Source organism: Kwoniella shandongensis, chromosome 2, assembly GCF_008629635.2.
Source record: "Kwoniella shandongensis chromosome 2, complete sequence".
Lineage (NCBI taxonomy): Eukaryota > Fungi > Basidiomycota > Tremellomycetes > Tremellales > Cryptococcaceae > Kwoniella > Kwoniella shandongensis.
This window is the reverse complement of record NC_089288.1, coordinates 894,070-912,707: the sequence shown is the minus strand read 5'-3', so window position 1 is coordinate 912,707 and position 18,638 is coordinate 894,070. Positions and strand designations below refer to the sequence as shown.

General features: G+C 49.7%; 9 protein-coding genes across 9 annotated transcripts; 4 read left to right on the top strand and 5 right to left on the bottom strand.

Annotated features, from left to right (window-relative positions):
* Positions 1-374: 374 nt before the first annotated feature.
* CI109_101013 (uncharacterized protein) lies at positions 375-2,801 on the bottom strand (the record flags this gene model as incomplete). The annotated part of the gene is made up of 3 exons (XM_065966881.1): positions 375-2,486; positions 2,541-2,578; positions 2,690-2,801. The coding sequence occupies 3 exons, from the start codon at positions 2,799-2,801 to the stop codon at positions 375-377; spliced, it is 2,262 nt and encodes a 753-aa protein (XP_065822953.1).
* A 501-nt stretch (positions 2,802-3,302) lies between these two features.
* Positions 3,303-4,500, top strand: CI109_101012 (uncharacterized protein; the record flags this gene model as incomplete). Its single annotated transcript, XM_032002666.1, has 2 exons — positions 3,303-3,723; positions 3,833-4,500. The coding sequence occupies 2 exons, from the start codon at positions 3,303-3,305 to the stop codon at positions 4,498-4,500; spliced, it is 1,089 nt and encodes a 362-aa protein (XP_031863005.1).
* A 137-nt stretch (positions 4,501-4,637) lies between these two features.
* On the bottom strand, positions 4,638-5,831 carry CI109_101011 (uncharacterized protein; the record flags this gene model as incomplete). Its single annotated transcript, XM_032002665.1, has 8 exons — positions 4,638-4,705; positions 4,765-4,824; positions 4,886-4,940; positions 5,004-5,032; positions 5,099-5,206; positions 5,276-5,338; positions 5,406-5,421; positions 5,505-5,831. 8 exons carry the CDS (start codon positions 5,829-5,831, stop codon positions 4,638-4,640), a joined length of 726 nt encoding a protein of 241 aa, XP_031863004.1.
* Positions 5,832-6,117: 286 nt separating this feature from the next.
* CI109_101010 (uncharacterized protein) lies at positions 6,118-7,507 on the top strand (the record flags this gene model as incomplete). The annotated part of the gene is made up of 7 exons (XM_032002664.1): positions 6,118-6,154; positions 6,213-6,248; positions 6,347-6,462; positions 6,552-6,674; positions 6,815-6,955; positions 7,072-7,230; positions 7,298-7,507. 7 exons carry the CDS (start codon positions 6,118-6,120, stop codon positions 7,505-7,507), a joined length of 822 nt encoding a protein of 273 aa, XP_031863003.1.
* A 161-nt stretch (positions 7,508-7,668) lies between these two features.
* On the bottom strand, positions 7,669-8,756 carry CI109_101009 (mitochondrial 37S ribosomal protein uS7m; the record flags this gene model as incomplete). The annotated part of the gene is made up of 3 exons (XM_032002663.1): positions 7,669-7,690; positions 7,776-8,078; positions 8,422-8,756. 3 exons carry the CDS (start codon positions 8,754-8,756, stop codon positions 7,669-7,671), a joined length of 660 nt encoding a protein of 219 aa, XP_031863002.1.
* A 280-nt stretch (positions 8,757-9,036) lies between these two features.
* CI109_101008 (uncharacterized protein) lies at positions 9,037-10,773 on the top strand (the record flags this gene model as incomplete). The annotated part of the gene is made up of 3 exons (XM_032002662.1): positions 9,037-9,232; positions 9,319-10,309; positions 10,443-10,773. The coding sequence occupies 3 exons, from the start codon at positions 9,037-9,039 to the stop codon at positions 10,771-10,773; spliced, it is 1,518 nt and encodes a 505-aa protein (XP_031863001.1).
* Positions 10,774-11,008: 235 nt separating this feature from the next.
* Positions 11,009-12,973, bottom strand: CI109_101007 (uncharacterized protein; the record flags this gene model as incomplete). The annotated part of the gene is made up of 7 exons (XM_032002661.1): positions 11,009-11,093; positions 11,170-11,480; positions 11,546-11,767; positions 11,819-11,881; positions 11,936-12,082; positions 12,145-12,246; positions 12,329-12,973. 7 exons carry the CDS (start codon positions 12,971-12,973, stop codon positions 11,009-11,011), a joined length of 1,575 nt encoding a protein of 524 aa, XP_031863000.1.
* Positions 12,974-13,584: 611 nt separating this feature from the next.
* Positions 13,585-15,134, top strand: CI109_101006 (uncharacterized protein; the record flags this gene model as incomplete). Its single annotated transcript, XM_032002660.1, has 5 exons — positions 13,585-13,930; positions 13,986-14,070; positions 14,161-14,360; positions 14,486-14,769; positions 14,865-15,134. 5 exons carry the CDS (start codon positions 13,585-13,587, stop codon positions 15,132-15,134), a joined length of 1,185 nt encoding a protein of 394 aa, XP_031862999.1.
* Positions 15,135-15,375: 241 nt separating this feature from the next.
* On the bottom strand, positions 15,376-18,233 carry CI109_101005 (uncharacterized protein; the record flags this gene model as incomplete). The annotated part of the gene is made up of 14 exons (XM_032002659.1): positions 15,376-15,427; positions 15,546-15,803; positions 15,916-15,926; positions 15,986-16,063; positions 16,131-16,234; positions 16,288-16,373; positions 16,437-16,796; positions 16,856-16,921; positions 16,977-17,051; positions 17,115-17,181; positions 17,247-17,256; positions 17,342-17,363; positions 17,426-17,752; positions 17,902-18,233. The coding sequence occupies 14 exons, from the start codon at positions 18,231-18,233 to the stop codon at positions 15,376-15,378; spliced, it is 1,848 nt and encodes a 615-aa protein (XP_031862998.1).
* Between the last annotated feature and the right edge of the window lie 405 nt (positions 18,234-18,638).

The window sequence follows — 18,638 nt, the reverse complement described above, 5'->3', positions numbered from 1 at the left end:
GACACTTGGTGTCTCATCTTGTCATGTTTCTGTGCTTCATAGGCAGTCCTCAACGGACTAGCTTTCAATTGTTTTTGTACTATACATTCCGGGCACGACTTTCAACTTTCGGTCTTTTTCATTTTCATGGTACGGTTCAACCTCCCACTTTTACGATTTTTAACGCAGCAATTCAACCTTGCATATATAGTTGGTCTTGAATATACCCCAGTTCTCGTGTTCGTTCTCGTTCTTGCTCTAGGTCGATTCGACAGATAGATGGTTGGTCAGTCTCAAATGGAAATGTGGAAGAAGTGATGCATTATATATCGATCGATCGATCGATCACATCGACTCGAAGGCAATGGTCATGTTGGCCAATAAGGCGGGCTGCCCTACCACGCCTCCTCATCATCCATGACCCCTTCAGTCCTCTTCCAACCTTCACTCTCACTCTCCCAATCATCTTCGCCAGCCCCTACACCATCATTATCGTCATCTACATCACCTTCTTCATATCTCTCCAGAAGATTTTCCTCAATTTGTTCTTCCCCATCTGCTCCTTCACCTAAGAAAGTGACCTCCTGTCCTCGTTTAATGGCTTTCAGTTTCGCTGCGTCGAACGGATTGAAGATTGCTTTCACTCGCAATTCATCCAATTTCGCTTTGCGCGCCGTAGCATGAGACGAAGGTTTGGTAGGTGATTGTAATGTCAGAAGGTGGAGTAGGGAAGTTGGATGTTGGATCGTCGAAGTTGTCGGTGAGGGTAGGGTAGATGAATGGGTTGTGCCTTCTCTTACAATAGACGGACTAGCTTCTTCGTCTTCCTCTTCGTCTCCTTCAAGATCGTCCTCAGCCTCTTCGTTGTGCGACTCGACATCTGACGCCGAGTCCAGATCATCACTACCTCTTCTACGCCTCACCGCCCGCCTCGTAGGCACAATCACCACCCTCCTCATCACCTTTCCTCCCTCTGGATCCCACTCATCTTCCTCATCATCGCTGAGCGAAACGAATTTGTCACGTCGTTGCAGAGCCTTTGATGGGGTGAGGAGTGACATTGCCGCTTCTTCGAGGAGAGGGTCGGGAGGTGGGGTGGCAAGCGGTGAGTCGGATCGATGGCGACTTGGTTGAGGAGGTGTAGACGGCCCCGCGTGGTTTGGCTGCACCGGTGCAGATGCCGTAGGCGGAGAGGGTTCTATCGTATCGGGTCTCGTGTCAATCGGCTCCAAAGACAGTCCCCCATTGCCATTGTCGTGCGGAATAGCAGTTTCCTTCGCCCTGTCTTTCTGCTGCCCAACCCGTCCAAAGAACCCCATCATCTCGCTCGGTCGTCCCCTCCGCTTCTCCTTCTTTGTCTTTTCCTTCACACCGCCCTTCCCATTCGCTTTGACCTGCACTTCCCTCTGATCCACTTTTTTCTGTGTCGACTTCATCATCAGTTTTGTCTGTACCGTCGCAGTTTTCGCTATGCTCGTCGTCTCTTGCGTCATACCGCCCGTAGCGGTTGTGCTCGATGTCGTCGTGTTCGTCGACGTCGCTTCGGCCTCCAACTCTCCGAACAGACTAGTGAACTTCCTTCCTTCCCCACGTAAAGCTTTCATCGGCGAGGGACCCAACTCTTCCTCTTCACTGTCGTCCTCATCATCCGAAGCGAAAGGGAACCCGGACCCAGACCCTTTTTTTGAGCCTCCTCCCAGACCCTCACTGAAATCGATATCTAGCGGTTCCTCACTACTCCTCCCACTACTTCGTCTCCTCCTCCACCCGTCCCTTTCTTTCTCCTTCAACGGCGTATCGTCCACCTTTTCACCGCGTAATCTCTTTCTTGCCCTCGTACGCGGTGTGATCCCGACGCTGACCACCGTCTCCCTCTCCTTCACTTTCCGGAGCGAATTAGCCTCTAACACAGCTTTCAACTTTCGCGGAGAACTAGCATGGATGAAAGGCGATACGACACTACTAGAAGCTCCAGCTCGAAATGCCGCAGAAGACGAAGATGGTGTCAGTTCGTCCGGCTCGATATTGCTCGATGAAGGATGTTTGAAAGGCGATGTTTTAGAAGCTGGGGATGAGGTGAATGGGTTGACGGGGTTGGGATCGTGTACAGGTCCAGAATACGCTTTCTTCTTCTTTGGCGTAGAGAACAACGTTCGTGCAGTAGGTAAGGGTACGGGCGGAGGTGAGGAATCATGATTGTTAAGTCCGGCTCGAGACGCTTTCCTCTTCAAGGCTGTCGCTGTACTTTGTGACGATTCTGCCATTGTGTTGCTGGTGTTGTCACTTTTAGATCTGGAAGGACCAGCTCGACCGTTCAAGCTCGACGAACCACCAACGCCCCGTGATGACGTCGAGGTAGAAGGGAGATATGATCCACTTGCTCGACGAGATGGAGGTGTCGGCGTCGTCGGGTACTCAGACGAAGGGATCGTACGTGGTGTTGTGGTCGTATTTCGAGATGCAGCGGACGTAGAGGAAGAAGGTGGGTGGAGGGATTGAGAATGACTCTGCGATAAAGGTCGAGGTTGGCTTCGGCCTCCTTGACTCTGTGAAGCGGATACTGATTTGGTTAGTCGTCGATAGAGGGCATATTGCTCGGCTAAAGATGAGTTGAAAGCACAACACAGTCAGCAGTTTTCCACCAGAAGGACTAGCTGCAATGGTGTGATGGATCGTGAGGAAGTGGGGCACGTTTCTTCCCTCAACGCACCAATATCAGAAGGATCAGCCTTGATATCCTCTTTGGTGGGATCTCTCCCGTTCTGAGCCTTGAAGCCCTTCTCCCATGCCTTGACAGTGGCTTTGACCGAAGAAATATCCATGGCGGTAATGGAGGGCGGAGCCCTTCGACGAGGTTTCAGATACTTTGAGTCGAGGTGGGACCGTCTTTTGATAGCTTCACAAGAAGAGATCCACCCGAGCTCTTGACCTCTTTCCGATCCTTATATTGTAGCAGTCGTATGAGGTAGTCAATCGAATAGCTCCAAGGTGGAAAGTGGTCATGGATGTGTTACGCGTGATATTAATTGACGCGTAGATCGTTCGCTATTCAATTCCTAATGATTAGATTATCTCTTTTCTAATGTTCATTACAGATTGATCCTAATGGTTGACGCTAATCGATCGGTTTGCCATGCCACATGATCGGAACAGGTTACAAATGTTGAAATTTATCGCCGCGATCATCATCCATCTTGGCTGTACTAGTTAGTACGTCGTTTGCCGACTTTTGACATTTGGTCACAGATCTCATCGATTGGTATCTATCTATCCTTCCGATCTTATCTCTCAAGCTGTAATTGAGCAGATATACCACCATAACGATGCGACCGTCTACTTCACTCCTCCCGCTGCTCACCAGCACATCTCGATCCACCACCACCCCCTTCCTTCGTACTCTTCACACCACGGCTTATCGTCTCAATGCCAATGTCAACGCCAACGTCAATGCCAATACGAAACAACCGATCACTGGGGTGACAACCAAATCCAACCCCAAGAACAAATTCATCACCGACCGACCTGTCAAGGTTGATCATCGACCGGCTTTCCCCCCACCTCATAACCCGTTCGAACCGACCCCGGCCCCGAAACAGTATAGCGATCTGACTCTGAGGATGTTACATCGAGTCAACAAGATTGCGGGATATAACGGGAGACGGAGGACGAGTGCGAGAGAATCGGGAAGAATGATGAATGGGATTGTGGATGCTGTTCAGTTGGACAAAGCGTTCTGGTATGGAGGTGAGTGCGCTGTGTTCCTTCGGTAACGACAGACCGACCGACGGATCGATCGATGGGATGTTATATTGAGAGAAGGACTCTATGCTGATGACTCTTTCATATGTCTCAGAATGCGATCTGCCCAAAACTTTCCACACGTTCTTCGCCGTTCATCTACTCTATGTCCTCGTTACACTTGTCCGATTACGAGCTATCCACAACGATGTCCCCAACCCGCTTTCCCCTTTACCTCAATCACCTCTACCCGGTCAACCAGGTACGACTCCTCCACCTCGATCGTCGATCATCGACACTGTGCAGAACATGTACTCTCCCCGTCACGAATACAGATATCAACAGATGTTATTGACGCATTTCTTCAATATTGTCGAGAATGAAATTCGACTCATGTTGGGTGCGGAGATCTCGAGAGATTCAGCCATCCGAAGGAGGATGGTGGAATATTCTCAGAGATGGCAGATCGCACAGATGACTCTGGACTATTCCTTGGGGTTGGGCAAGTCTGAAGTGGCCGAGGAAAGAGAGAGGGCAGATGCCGAATTGGCAAGTTGGGTTTGGAGATTGATCTTTGGCGGTAGAGGTTCAGGAGAGAACGGTCAAGGTGATCTTGTCTATCCAGAAGGCGAAGGAATGGCAGAAGGGAAAGAATTGCAAATGGCAGAACAGATCGATACCATCGTCAGGTTCATGAGAAGAGAATTGAACAGATTGGAGAGCATCGACGACAGGGACGTCATCGGCGGTAACGTGGGAAGATTCGGTAAAGTCAGATCGTAATGTAAATCAGTATAACGAATCGATGCATTGACTATAAAATGTTACTACATTGGTCCTATTGTGCGTGGAGTGATGTGTGTGATTGTGTGATTCGTCTGCGGGTCTCCTCCTGTCCTCATGATACGATCCGTTGCTCCCTATGACCTCGCCTGCATGTTCTCGAGCATGATGACCTCGCCGTCGTCTGCGATGAGCTTGTATCGCACTGCGAAATTGAAGTCGGCGTCAGATCAAAGCACTACGTTACACTCCCGTATCACCCACCTATTCTCCATGCACCCTGCTCTTGAGGTCGGATCGAAGTAAAGTAGACAGTCCCACCGCCTGTAACGCAGTTGCCGTCAGCTGCGAACCCCATGCCTTACAAAAGCAGGCGGCAGCTCACCCTTGTTTCCCCGTATTCGGAAGCTGAGATCGACACGACCTTGCATCAAGTTGATCTGCGAGTTTGTCAGAATATATCACCAGGAGCTGAGCTGCATGTAAATCTTGAAATAACGCACTGTGCCGTTGATCCAAGGTTGTCCCAGAGCTGCCCGACCGAGTCACGTCAGCTTGTTGGTCATGCATTGTCAAGACTTCCGTGAGCTGCACTCACCCCACCAGTTCTCCTGCAATCGTACATTCTCACCCAAGATCCCGATCACCTGCGGTGAATTTCGCAATTGGAATGTGACCTGTCTCAGGACTGACGAAGCCAGTCTCTCTGCGATTGCGCACAAAGCGTCAGCTCATGTCGAACCTTCCGAAGAAGAACAATGGAGGCATAGCTCACCCGAGTTGGTAGCGTGGAGGAGGAAGAGACCCCATCCTAAGCCGAGTAAGCTGAGACCGATGACTACCAGAAAGTGGATAGATGGTCAGCTGTACGACTTCGAGACCCAGCCGATGCAACGCGAGCTCACCTAAAGGTGCTCTACTCTGTTTGCAAGTCATGGCATCAGCGTTACTTTCCAATTGACCACTTGGCCCCAGTAGTTGAGAAGTATTCAACTCCCACTCACCTTCAATTTCGGCAAATCCCTCTCACCCGGTCTCGAATATACCAATCTCGGTTTACTAGGTCCCGAAAAAGCCTCTTCTCTACCTTTTGTCGAGAACCCTTTCTCACCCGTACTCGTCGTCACCTTTGGTTTGGATCCAAGTGGTGGCATACCCCTTATGATCTCTGGACGATTGTGGACTTCTCGAGGTGAAGACTTGTCCGCGAAGACGGTAGGTTCGACAGGTGTTTTTGGCGGAGGAGGAGGAGCAGAATGGTTCGCTCTCACTCCCAGACGGAGGGAGATGGGCGTCTGTCGGAGCGGCACTCGTGGGATGCAAGGTCGCATATTGTCGCTTTGTTGTTGTAGGTGTGTGATAGATTGTAGAGCGGAACAAGCAATCAAATGATCACATACACTTTATGCGAATGGAATGAACCGGGATTGAATGGTCACCGGTAACATCCTCCCTTCCCCCTCCCCCCAATCCACAGGATAAAATGAGAAAAACAAAAGTCACAGATAATCACAAAACGCGCGGTGAGAGATCAAGTGGTGATGTTCTACGCGACACAAAAGTTATGCTACAACATGAACAACATCACCACATAACATAATCAGCAACTATCCCAAGATGAGCGACGCAGAAAACTTTGTCATCGACCCACCAGGTGAGCTGGAAGTTGAGCCCCAATCTGGGTGCCGAATATCAGCTGACAAACGTTCCAGACATCTCTGAGGAGCTCGCAAGTCAGCTCGAGCTGGGTGAGTGACTCGGTCTGCTTCGAGCGATAGGTCGAAGTACAGGGAGATGGAGGTGAGGCAGGGACGCTGACTTGACATGATTGTGCCTTCCTTCACAGACGATGCCAACAAGAAGGTTCGATACCATCGATTCATGACCAAGGAGACTCAGGAGTACCTCAAAGATTTAAGACCAAAAGTCAAGGGATTGAAACAATTCTGGCTTGTCACTTTGGTGAGTGTGCGGCAGGATCTGACTTCCTGCTCAATGTCACCGAGCTACAATGATAAGCTGAATGAAAGCTTATGATGATTCGACAACAGAACAACCACACTGCCATCTCACCTTCCATCTCGTCAAAAATCGATCAACATGCCTTGTCCTTCCTGGAAGATGTCGAGTTGAAACAGGACATTGAGGATTACAGAGAATTCGAGCTCGTCTTTGTGAGTGTTGAGCGACCATCTGGGATTACCCTGCGAACAATGGGATCACTCTACCTACTCATCAGCTATCCACCGCACCGTGCCGTGTTGTAAGGCAGGGTGAATAAGACGATGGTTACTAACGTCGATTGCGTTTTTAGCACTTCGCCGAGAACCCATACTTCAACAACAAGTCATTGTCCAAGAAGTTTGTGGTCGCACCCGAGTCTGCAAAGGCGGGCGAGAAGCAATCTCTCGACGAAAAGTTAAGAACATTCGATTTCACCGACTTGGATCCATTGGTAAGTTGGATCAATCCTGAAACAGTCAATTACCGTCACGCTCTTCGTTCTTCGCGATCTGCAGTGCATGGTATACACGAAAATGATACTGACATTCTCGTCTACCACACATATAGGCGTTCGAGATCGACTGGAAATCCGAGGACAAGAACCTCACTGCCAAATTGCCTAGACAACTTCAGGGCGTTTCAGAGGGTGATGATCTCGAAGATGGATTTGAGGGTGATGCAGGATCATTCTTCTGGTTCTTCCAAAATGCAGAGGATACCTTTGACGTGAGTGGAGTCTTCCCTCGACCTCCAAGACAAGCCACTTTGTACTGATAACTCTTTCTGCGTGCAGCTCGGAAATATCATTCGAGACGATCTGCTTCCCGAAGCTTTCGCCTATTTCGAAGGACGTGGACCAGCGTGTGATGAGGATAGTGATATTGACGAGGAGGATGACGAGTTGGATGAGGAGAGCGGAGATGATGATGAGGAGATTGACCTGGAGGATGAGGAGGACGAGCCCACTAAGAAGAAGAGAAAGTTGGGTGCGGGCAAGAGATAAATTAAAGGAATTTACCAGACCATCATGTTTAAAACGAGAACCTCTGTACATACATCACATATGAATTGCGCATGAAGATATATACCGACTAGACATGAATGTGATGTGGATGCATAGTGATACTAGTACTCCTATTGATATGGTACCCCAACGAAGCCACTCTATCGTGCAGTCATGTTGGACCTGTGATAGTATGAGATGTCAGCACTGATCGAGCACAAACACAAGCGAGATGCCAAGGGCAACAGGATCAGGAGAAAGGACTCACCTGTTCAAGTATGCAACCTTGTGTCTCTCCTCTACCCATTTATAAACATCACTCTGACCCTCCAACACGGCTAAAATCTCCCTAGCGATCCTCTGATCCCTCGAAACACCACCTTTCCTGCCCTTCTCAGCGGCTTTCAAGATCCACGCGACGCCTTGTCGTGTACGTTGTCTCTCCGTCATCGCTCGAGGGGTGAGGATTGTCTTGGCGGACTTTCGCATCGAGAGGACTTTGATAGAGGGGGAAGAGAGGAGGATCGCTTGGCGTAAGAGGGGTTGAGGAGGGAGATTGGTCGTTTGTTGTCTGGGCGGGGATAGGCAGTCAGCGATTGATTCTTTTGCACATGTCTCCCATCACGTCTAAGACAGGAAACCACTGAACACGCTCATCAGTCGGATTGATGGTCCATAATCAACATCAGGTAAAGCCTGATACCAATCCACCACGCCGTAACAGAAAAATCGATCGCTCGTCTCGCCAATTCCAGTTGTAGTATCCCTCTCCAACCCCTGATGTCACGGCCCTCGACGACGCTTCGCGAGTGGGCCGTCATCTCCCAATGCCACCCTCAGTCACTACTATCTCCCCTCATTGACTGCCTGACAGACCATCAAGAAACCGAAAATCCATATCCAAATTCACTCACAACAAAGTCAATATGCTCGAAACCATCTTTTGCGCCTCACTCTTCTTCCCGTCCTTCATCAAACAATTCGTGAACAGATCCAAGCTCGGATCGACTTTCGGTGGGATCGCATCGACACCATATCCTCTTGCTGGGGCGGGTCCAGAGCCGATCGTTGATAATGATGATGGAGGGATGGACGATTGGGATGTCGAGGTGGAAGGAGCAGAGAGGATATCTCGGATGGCACCGAAGCCTGAAGGACGAGTTGTTTCTTCGAGCGCTGCAGCCGGTCGAGAGACTCGAACGGATGTCGAGAGGTGTCGGATGGCAGTGAATGGTGTTCGGAGGGACATGTTGCTGGAGAGTAGCCGGGCTGGAATACGTTATGCTGCAGATAACAAGAGAAATGCTTAAATCACCGTTGAGACGCAGCGAGCGACTTTTGCTGTTCGACAAGGGTGAGTTTTGTCCTTTCGAGACACCTCGGATCAAGTTTCCCACGGTCGTTCCTGAAAAAGTTGAAAAGTGACCGCTGTGTTCGTAATGTCATCCACCGCACCTACGGGCAATTCAATGTAAAATATCTTGTTTCATACATCACCTACTCAACAACGACGAACAATACAACACACCATGGCAAAACGAACATCCGAAGCGGCAGACTTGCCCCCTCCCAAATCCACTGCGAAAGGTCAGGGGACAGCTCGACCGCCCGCTGCAGGAGCTGGGATCGATGAGGAGATGGGAGAGTTTGAAGATCGTTGGGAGGACGAGATTGAGAGTGAGGAAGAGGTGATCGATGCCGAGGCAGAGGGAGAGGACGGCGAGGGTGAGTGATTCTACCACATTGAGGCAATGCCTGTGCTTGTCGGTCTCATTGTGCAAGGTACTAATCTGAATCGTTCGTTTTTGCAGACGAATTCACACCTGCTCAAGAAGACTCTGCACCTGCTCCTGAGCCTACACAAACGTATCTCCCCGGTACAGCTATGGAAGCGGACGAACATCTGGTTCCCGACAATTCTGTCTATCTCGCTCTTCATTCGCTCTCTTACGCATGGCCATGTCTCTCTTTCGACGTCTTGCACGACAATCTCGGTTCGGACCGAGCTACGTTCCCTCACACCGCATGGATCGTGACCGGTACTCAAGCTGGGGAAGTTCCTGGACAAGGATCAAAGGCGAAAGATGAGGTTGTGATTATGCGATTGGGGAACCTTGCGAAGACACAAGGAGATGATGATGATTCAGATGCGGAAGATGATGATGATGATGATAACAATGATGGAACGGATGAGGAGGCTACTTTGGATTTCTTGACCATCCCACATATCGGTTCAGTCAATCGAATTCGAGCAGCTCCCGTACCCGCCGGTACTTCCAACTCAAACTCTGATCCTTATCACGTTGCGACATTCAGTGAAACTGGTAAAGTTCACATTTTCGACGTACGACCTTATATCGATACACTCGCCGGACCATCTTCGAAACCCAGACAAAAGTTACCCATTCACACGATATCGAACCATGGTCGAGCGGAAGGTTTCGCTGTAGAATGGGGGACAACAGGTCTGTTGACAGGTGATATCGACCGAAAGATCTTCTTGACAACAATAACACCTACTGGATTCTCAACTTCGCCCCAACCGTACTTGTCACATACCAGTTCAGTCGAGGATCTACAATGGAGTCCGAGCGAACCGACAGTCTTCGCCTCAGCTTCGGCAGATAGGACGGTCAGAGTATGGGATGTCAGAGCAAAGGGAAGGAAGAGCGTGGTTAGTGTAGAGGCACACGAACAGGATGTCAATGTCATCAGTTGGAATAAGGGTGTCGAGTATCTGCTGGTATCAGGTGGTGACGAGGGAGGTTTGAAGGTCTGGGATTTGAGAATGTTCAACAAGGGGTGAGTGAGGTGTTCCCCTTTCACCCATAGATCGATGTTCCCCACATCTACGTCCAAGCGCTAATAACGAACGCTTTCTTTCCCCCTCTCTTCTTCATGTCCGTCTGCATCATCATCAACATCACACCCACAGCACACCGGCCCCCGTCGCTCAATTCCAATGGCACACAGCCCCCATCACCTCTGTCGAATGGCACCCCACCGACACCTCAGTCTTCGCCGCCTCAGGCTCAGATGACCAACTCACCTTATGGGATCTCTCCGTCGAGCCAGATGAGGATGAGGCGCCTATCGTTACCCCCGTCAATGGGACTGCTGGAGCACCCACCGTCCCTCCTCAACTGTTGTTCGTCCATCAGGGTCAGAAGGACGTCAAGGAGGTTCACTGGCATCCTCAAATCCCTGGAATGGTTCTTTCCACAGCATCGGACTCGTTCAACTGTTTCAAGACTATCTCGTGTTAGTGTTATTAGTAGATGATGTGCATAATCATCTATAGCATGATATACCTTGATGCAACTGCATACATACATTTGTTACAAAGCGAAGGGGGAACCGTACAACTCTGAACCATACACACATCCACATCTATGTACAACAAACTAAAGGTCCCATCTCATGCGTTGACTGGTGTTCTTGATTTCGTTTTAAAATAAATAAATAGCGCCGTTTGCGGAGTCGTCATGCTGTCGTCCTCGCTCACAGCTCCAAGGACATGCCCTTTCTGACGTTCGACCCTTTACCAGGCCTATCTGGTTCCCTATCCCAACCATCTCCAAACTCCCTAGCAGAGTTACAAAGAATATCAGCATCCGTTTCCATGCGCAATGCACCTTGTACAGAGAAATGCTCAGACTTACCATCTGAAACAATCGGTACAGTCATCTTCCGATTCAGGTTTCGGCACGCCGCCATGTTTCTCCCACCCATCATCATCATCTGGCACATCATCTCCTGGCTTTCTCTTTCCAGGTCCTTTCCTCCCCCAACCCCACCACCAGCTGACCTGAGCTTCGTCCTTTCTTTGTAGATCTGCTCCAGGCCATGGGTCGACAAGGACCTTGTTGATGATCTCGCCAATTCGGTGAGTACGGACATCGACTGCCCATCCTTTGACAGTGACAGTATCGTAAAGAATCGTCTGACCAGTGTGACATTTGGATTCAAGAGCCTGCCATGACAGGGCAATGGGTCGTCAGTACATTCTCTAAGTTTAGAAGGGGACTGAAAACTCACGAATCCCGCAGCATAACACCCAGAGTAAGCACCGTTACATGCACCCATCGGGATAGGATCGGCTGTGTGGTAGACATGGGTGATGCCAGTCAGGTTCGATGGCATTCCCGGTGGCAAGGGCAGGTGAAGTCTTTGAGCCGCCAATCGTTCACCTGGCGCCTCGAAGGTAACAGCTGGTGCGCCAAAGGACAGAGCGATAAGTGACGAGACGGAACCACCAAGCTATATCGATGTCAGTGGATCGTCATGGCAGTAGTCCAATATATCACTCACAGAATGCCCAACAAGCCAGATGGTAGCGTTTGGGTACATGTATGTAACGTTGTTGTACAGGTTCTGCCATCAAGACATCAGCTAGTGTTACCAGAATACGTCGATTGGCAAACTCACCGTTCCAACGGTCGCGTAGACACTTTCCGCCACAAGTGCATCTTCCAAGCAGGTTTGCTCACACTTCCATCCACCTCGATAACAATCGCACACCGGTGTCCACGAGAAATCCACTCGAGCGCAACAGCACGAGAAAAGGAGATTATCCTGTGTGCGAGATGAAGTGTGAGCATAAATATAGTCGATGATGCAGGAAGATAAGAACTCACGTTGAACTTGTCGTTCTTGGCTGTTGGACCTCCTGAACCTAATACACCAGCGGAAGTTCCCTTGATAGAAATCACAACAGTCTCGTTCTTCGGATCGGCAAACTAGTCATACGATACGGCCATATCAGCAAACCGTCGCCACAGTTATTACCAGATTGATGGAGGGAGTCAATTTCGGACTCACGACATGTCCTCTGAGGCCATCGGCATCTCGATCCCATCCAAATGGAAGAGTCGCATTCCAATCACCTACAGGCCACCATTCTCCACTATCCGGCGTGACATACGCATTACTCGTCATCTTTGCAAGCGTAATGATGGTCTGTCGATCTGTCATATCCGGAGCGATAACCTCGACATCTTCCCAATCCCCATCAGAGGATGTCATATCAGGTGCCACCCAAACTCCAGCGTCCGCGGTGGTGTTGATACTGTTCGAGCCGAGGACGATCCCTACCCCGCCTCCGTGTGATCTCTGTCGAGCTCGAGCTGATAGTGCCCATGAGATGATTTCAGGTGGTCGGATACGTGGTCTACGAATTGTAGTTTTCGTCGTTCGCATTGTCAATGGTTCCAATGACAATGCAGGCAAATCCGACTCATCATCGTGTCCGAATGTGCCAAGGGGATAATCGTGTGCGTAGAAAGATGTAGAGGTGGACGAGTTATGAAGTAAAAGTGTGGGTGTAGTGGAATGGTTGTATGTGTGAACGTGCGCGAGAACGGGTGAGAACGTAAGCGTTGACGAGGAGTCGGATGACGCTTGTGGTATTGGATTGAGAAGCGGAAGGAGCGACGAAGTGAGCGATGTGATCAGAGGGATGTGCATGATGGCGATCGCACACGAGGTGTTGCCATGTACTATCGGAGTGAGTAGGAAAGAAAGGAAGACGAAATATCAAAGATGGAGAGGTTGGTTGATGGATGGCGAGATAACGCAATAGATCTTTGTCCGGAACGAGGCAACGACTTATCAGCCGGAAATCGGGCCTTGACCTTGTTGACTCGGGTGGCAAATGGCAAATGGCAACTCAAGTCAATACACGAGATTGTTGTTATCTTGCCTGCTCCAGCTTCACTCGTTTCGTTGCTATCAGCTTCGGGCAACGCAGCAAGACGCTGTCGGTGCACAGTTGAGCCTGTACATGCTGTCCGGCTATGCATGCATACACGTAATGAGAACCAGAACTGAACAGCTCTGCAGCAGACTCGATAGCAAACGGTACACTTAAATAAGTAGCCACTCTGCTCCGTTCACCTCCCACGTGATCTGAACATTACACCCTGCAGCGACCCAACCTCCACTTGTGACGATCGTCGAGTTGAAGCAGTTGACCCGCTTCACGTCATTCCCCATCCACCTGTCGTTCTATTCCTTTTTCTCTTCCTCTATTTGCTCCCTCTCTACTCCGGCCTGATACACATACGGAAAGCACCAGAATGGTCTCAACTCGCTCCAAGAATAATGGTTCGACTAGCACTGCCCAAGCTGGCGAGAAACGTACAGCTGCCAGCAACGCTAAGACGCAGCCGGCAAGTAAGAAAGTGAAGAAGGACGCGGAAGAGACGAAACAGACTAAATTCGTTGATGCTGAAGGTTTCACTGGCGGATCACCCACCAAGGATGATAAAGAAGACAAAGGTGATAGCGAAGAGTCACCGAACGAGGAGAAAGATGAAGCGAAAAAGGAAGGTGGTACCGCCACTGCTGGCGATGATACAGCACAGGTGAAGGAACAACAAGAAGATGCGCCCGTCGCAGGGTCGGATGAAGAGCCAAAGCATGGTGAGCTAGGACGCCTATCATGGGGATGACGGTACGTAGCTCATACCCTCAACAGGTACCCTCGAGTCTGGACATATATACTTCTTGTACCGCCCCAAGGTGGAAGAAGAGGATCCCGAGTCCATCGATGATATCTCCAAGTAAGTGCTCCTTGCAAGCCCCAATTCATCTACCAGTGCAGTCACAATCCCTACACCATACATGTCGCTAACAAATACCCATCAATCCAGATTCCACATCCTCCTTATACCCAAATCTTCCCCTCATGACAAAGGTCATTTCCACCGTATCATCGAGATTGGTAAGAAGAAGCTTCCGGACCCTGGAGCGAAACATCAAGTTATCTGGGGTTTGGTCGGTGGCGTGAGCACAGACAAAGCGAGCTTGAAAGACTCGTTTGGTGCGAAGGAGTACGAGACGAAGACGAGGGGTGAGTAATGTTGCTTCGAGTTCCTTCAACTCATCTATTTTTTGGAGTAACCATATTTCCATCATCGAGTGACTGTTGTGTTGCGTACGTATTGCTCAATATTGACTAATAACATGACCTTCCAGGCCATCGACATCAACCTGCCTCTCGACCTGCCGCTAGAGGACACTACATCCTCCATTCACCTCGAGACGAACTTGCCGATTCTCCGGACCATGATCGTAAACGCGATTTCAAGACTTTGTTGGTTTACGAAATCACGACTCCTGCGCATGACGATTTCGGTCAGGTCCAAACAGAGTTTGGGATAGAGGAGAAGGGGGCGGTGGTCCTTCAAGTGAAGGATCCGGACGCTGCTTCGGTGAATAATCCAAGAGCGACAAATATGCCTCGTGATAAGAAAGCACACGTGAGTGGGAGTGTCTAGTCGAGCTTCAAATCTCCTGTGTCTTTATTGTTACTGAGAAAGAAGCTGATCTGTCGACACCTGCGTGTCGATCGTAGTACCCACCAAACCTCTCCAACCTATTCCAGAACCGAAAATTCATACCGGCGAACCCACCTGCTTTCCTCTCTTATCCCGGCTCCGAACTCCTCATCATCACGTCCCCTCACGAGCTGCATGATAGTCTCGGTAAGAACGGAGAACAGGTAGAGAAAGATTTGGATAAAAGTGCAGAGAAGGAGAGTGTGGATGTTGATGGGGCGTTGAAGGAATTGGGCCTGAGTAAGAAGGAGTTTGAGGAAGAGGCGTTGGAAGGTGCTTGGGCGTGATGCGTAGCGGTACAGGCGGACATTCAATCAGAATGATGAGTAAGAATGTACAGTGAAAGAATGAAAGAGAAGAAATGTCAGTCAATGTATGCAGTTATGTTATATGACATTATTGTACATGAAAAAGCGGGGTATGGAAGTGCTGGGTATACTGTATGTGGAATGTAGCGTGATGACAACGGCTCTCCTCACGACCGAACAAGACCCTCCTTCCCCTCAACGGTCGACTGGACAGAACCCCTCAAACTGGGTGAAGCTCCCGCTTCGTATCTTCTTTTCTCTCCTCATCTTCCCTATTGTCGCAAAGTCAGTGCCAAACTTCCCTATTCACACTATGTCTTGTAACTGCACTGGAGAAAGATACGGTGAAGGAGTCCACCATGGAGCCCAAGCTCGACAAGAGTCGCTCACCTCTTACCTTTACCATACAACACCTCCTTCCTCACTCTTCTCATCTCTTCCTCCCCCTGTCCTTCATCTGCAACCTCCCTCTCAGCCTCTTTCACTTTCTTCATCCGCTCTTGATGTTCGGCCTCTTCGCGCTCTGCGTTCTCCTGCAGTTCTGCCGATTTCTCCTCTTCGGTCGGTTCGTGAGATAAGTGTAAGCCGCGCTTAAAGTGGGTGAGGAGGTTTTGCTGTTTCTTGACTGTGCGAGAGTATTTGGATAGGCTATCAAGAGAGGGAGGATGGTTAGAATCGGTGATCATATAGGTGCTTGACAGGCATGTGGACTAGGTGATAAGGGTCGACACCTGATCAGTTTTGAGAAACGATCACTTACCCCCATAATGACTGATGATATGACCATTCGTCAGCTCGATTCTATAAGTCAAGTCCAGAAGCGAGCTCACCAAAACACTCTTTGCAAGCTTCACATGCGACAAATCCACCCCCTTGCTCTCCAGCTGAGCGATGAACGCTCGATAGTGCTGTTAACAAAGCATCACGTAAGCTGACTTTCATCCATTACGACTAGATGTATCAAGGCCGACTCACATCTATTGAGCTCCTGTAATGTCCACTTAGCGGATTGAGACTCTTGACCAAACCTTGCTTGACGACAATGATCCCCGCAGAAGTTACTTTGCCGCCAGCTAGGACTGTCAAAGCGTTAGCTCTCCTGCTTTCGCACTACGACGCGAACTCCACTCACACGAAGAATGCTGGAACGAGCCACTCTGCTTGATCCCCACGAACAAGTTGAGGTTCATATCGCTGACGTAGATCCAGGTGTTCCGTCTACATTCGATAAGATCAGTGGTTGATACAGCAAGCAATGAACTTTCGAAAACGAACACTCACCTGACAGTCTTTCTTAACAATTCCTTCCTAATACCACCCGGTGTCAATCGCTTCTTCCTTTTCTCCCACCACCCATCATCTTCCTTATCCAGACCGGCATAATGTGTGTCCTCATTATCGTCCAAATCCGATCCTGCCGAATAACTTGCCGACGAGATACTTTTTGTTGAGCTATCACTTGATGACTCTCCTTCCTCCCGGTCACTGGTCTCATCCTTGACACCGTACCGCACTTCGGATGGCTTCTTTGCCAGCTCCGGCTGGGGCTCGGTGGTGCTGTCATCCGGGACGATGCCCGAGCCGTCGCCCGAGTCTCTCCATTTTCCAGCAGCGGTGTCGACCAGCTCGTCATTGCGCACCCTGTGAACGACATCCGGTCAACTTCGAAGCCAGACATTAATGCCGCTCGCAAGACTTACCAGCGAAGTCGACCACCTCTGTCAACTTTGACGAGGTAGTTCAGCCGTTGCTCCGCGGACAGGTATCTGCGCCAAAGATGTGTAAGTCGGCATCCATCTTTGACCGGATGACAACACCCACATTATCCGCTCCTTCTCGAACCTCTCACGGGGCAACTCCTCCAGGTCAAGGTCTTTCCCCTCTCCTTTGTCGAGCCTGAAGAAATCGAGCCTTGAGCTCCTTGCTTTGGTGCACGTGGTCACAGCATGAATAGCTCACCATCTGAAAAAGTTGTCTTTCGTATCTGCTTCCTTCCACTTTCGGAAGTAGTACTTCATATTGCTGCCTGTGGGGTGGAGGAAAGATTCAGCTACAAGCGGCACACAATGTACTTTGCATAGGAGGACATACCGTAACGATGCTGTTCCACAATGGATTGAAGTCAGCGTTTGTGTCTTCCTTTGTTTTACGACAATCGAAAGCAAAAAGATGGTCTACCAATTCACCTTGCCATCAATCATTTCAAGCCTACAGTACGACCGGGAACACATCAGCAATCCATTCCCGTCAACCGATTCTGTCTCACTCACCAATGCTGCTGTTCCAACGTCTTACTATGGAACGGCAACGTCTCATTCTCATCCCTCTCCTTTTTCCCCACACCCAAACTCAAACTACCCAAAAAGGTTGCCCTTCTCGCCTTCAACACCTTTTCATCCAACGTACTCGGATCCACTTCGTGCGTATACGATGCTGAAGGAGGATCGTATAGACCGTCGGAAGCTTGGAGTCTACTGACAGCTTGGATAGCCCGATGCCAGCGGGATCTGACGTCGTTCTTGTTTGATAGTTGGGCATGGGTGTAGGCTATCTCGCCAGTTTGTTTGATCAGATCTTTCCATCGAGCTTCGCGTTGACTAGACAGAACAACTATGTCAGTTTCCTATAGCGGTAGATCACATCATGAGGGAAATAGGTGAATGACATCGTGGTCGGAGCGCTGCTTTTGAGAAGCGACAAGCAGGTCCGAAAAGGGTCGGATCAACAACAAAGGAGATTAACGTACAGCTTTACCGTCTCCATATGCTTTCTCGCTCTATGCCCTCTATAGTATCGCTGGATCGTCAAAGCAGCCTTCGTACGACCATCATCGTCCTCCGTATCCTTTGCCCGTTCGCTGTCGTGTCCTGATTCTGGAGGATGTTTACCTGCTTGCGGTCGACGCCTGGAAATCTGATCGTCATCGTCCGCCTGCACTTTTACGTCTGCTACATGAGATTCCAGCTTGCTTCGATCAAGAGAATTGATGTCGGGTGTCTTTGCCGAGCTCGAGGGATTGATAGGCTGCTCGAGTGCGAAATGGGCCGAGGAGGACCGTGGACTCCCATCGTCTCTCATAGCGATTACCGTGTGTTCGATGAGCGAAATATGAAGGATTTGCAGAGTACTAATGCTTCCGGTGGTGATTGCAGCAATCACCCCAAGTTACGCAAGGGAGCTACACTGAAGACCTTACAGTTAGGATGTATCTAGAGTTGGTAGTGTTCACTGATTTATGTGGAAAGGAGATGGATCGTGGTTAATAATAGAAATCCATGGTGAAACGCATGACGGTAACTTTGTTTTTGCTTGTTTTTGTAACTACAGTGACGAGTTCTCGGTCTCGTTCCTGGGATCTGATTGCTGCTGCGTGATAACATCTCGATATTTATGACTCATGAGATAATCCCTTCAACTAACGTAACTTTATAAATATGATACCACGAGGAATGGGCAACGATAACGTTCAATGACGAAAGGCCG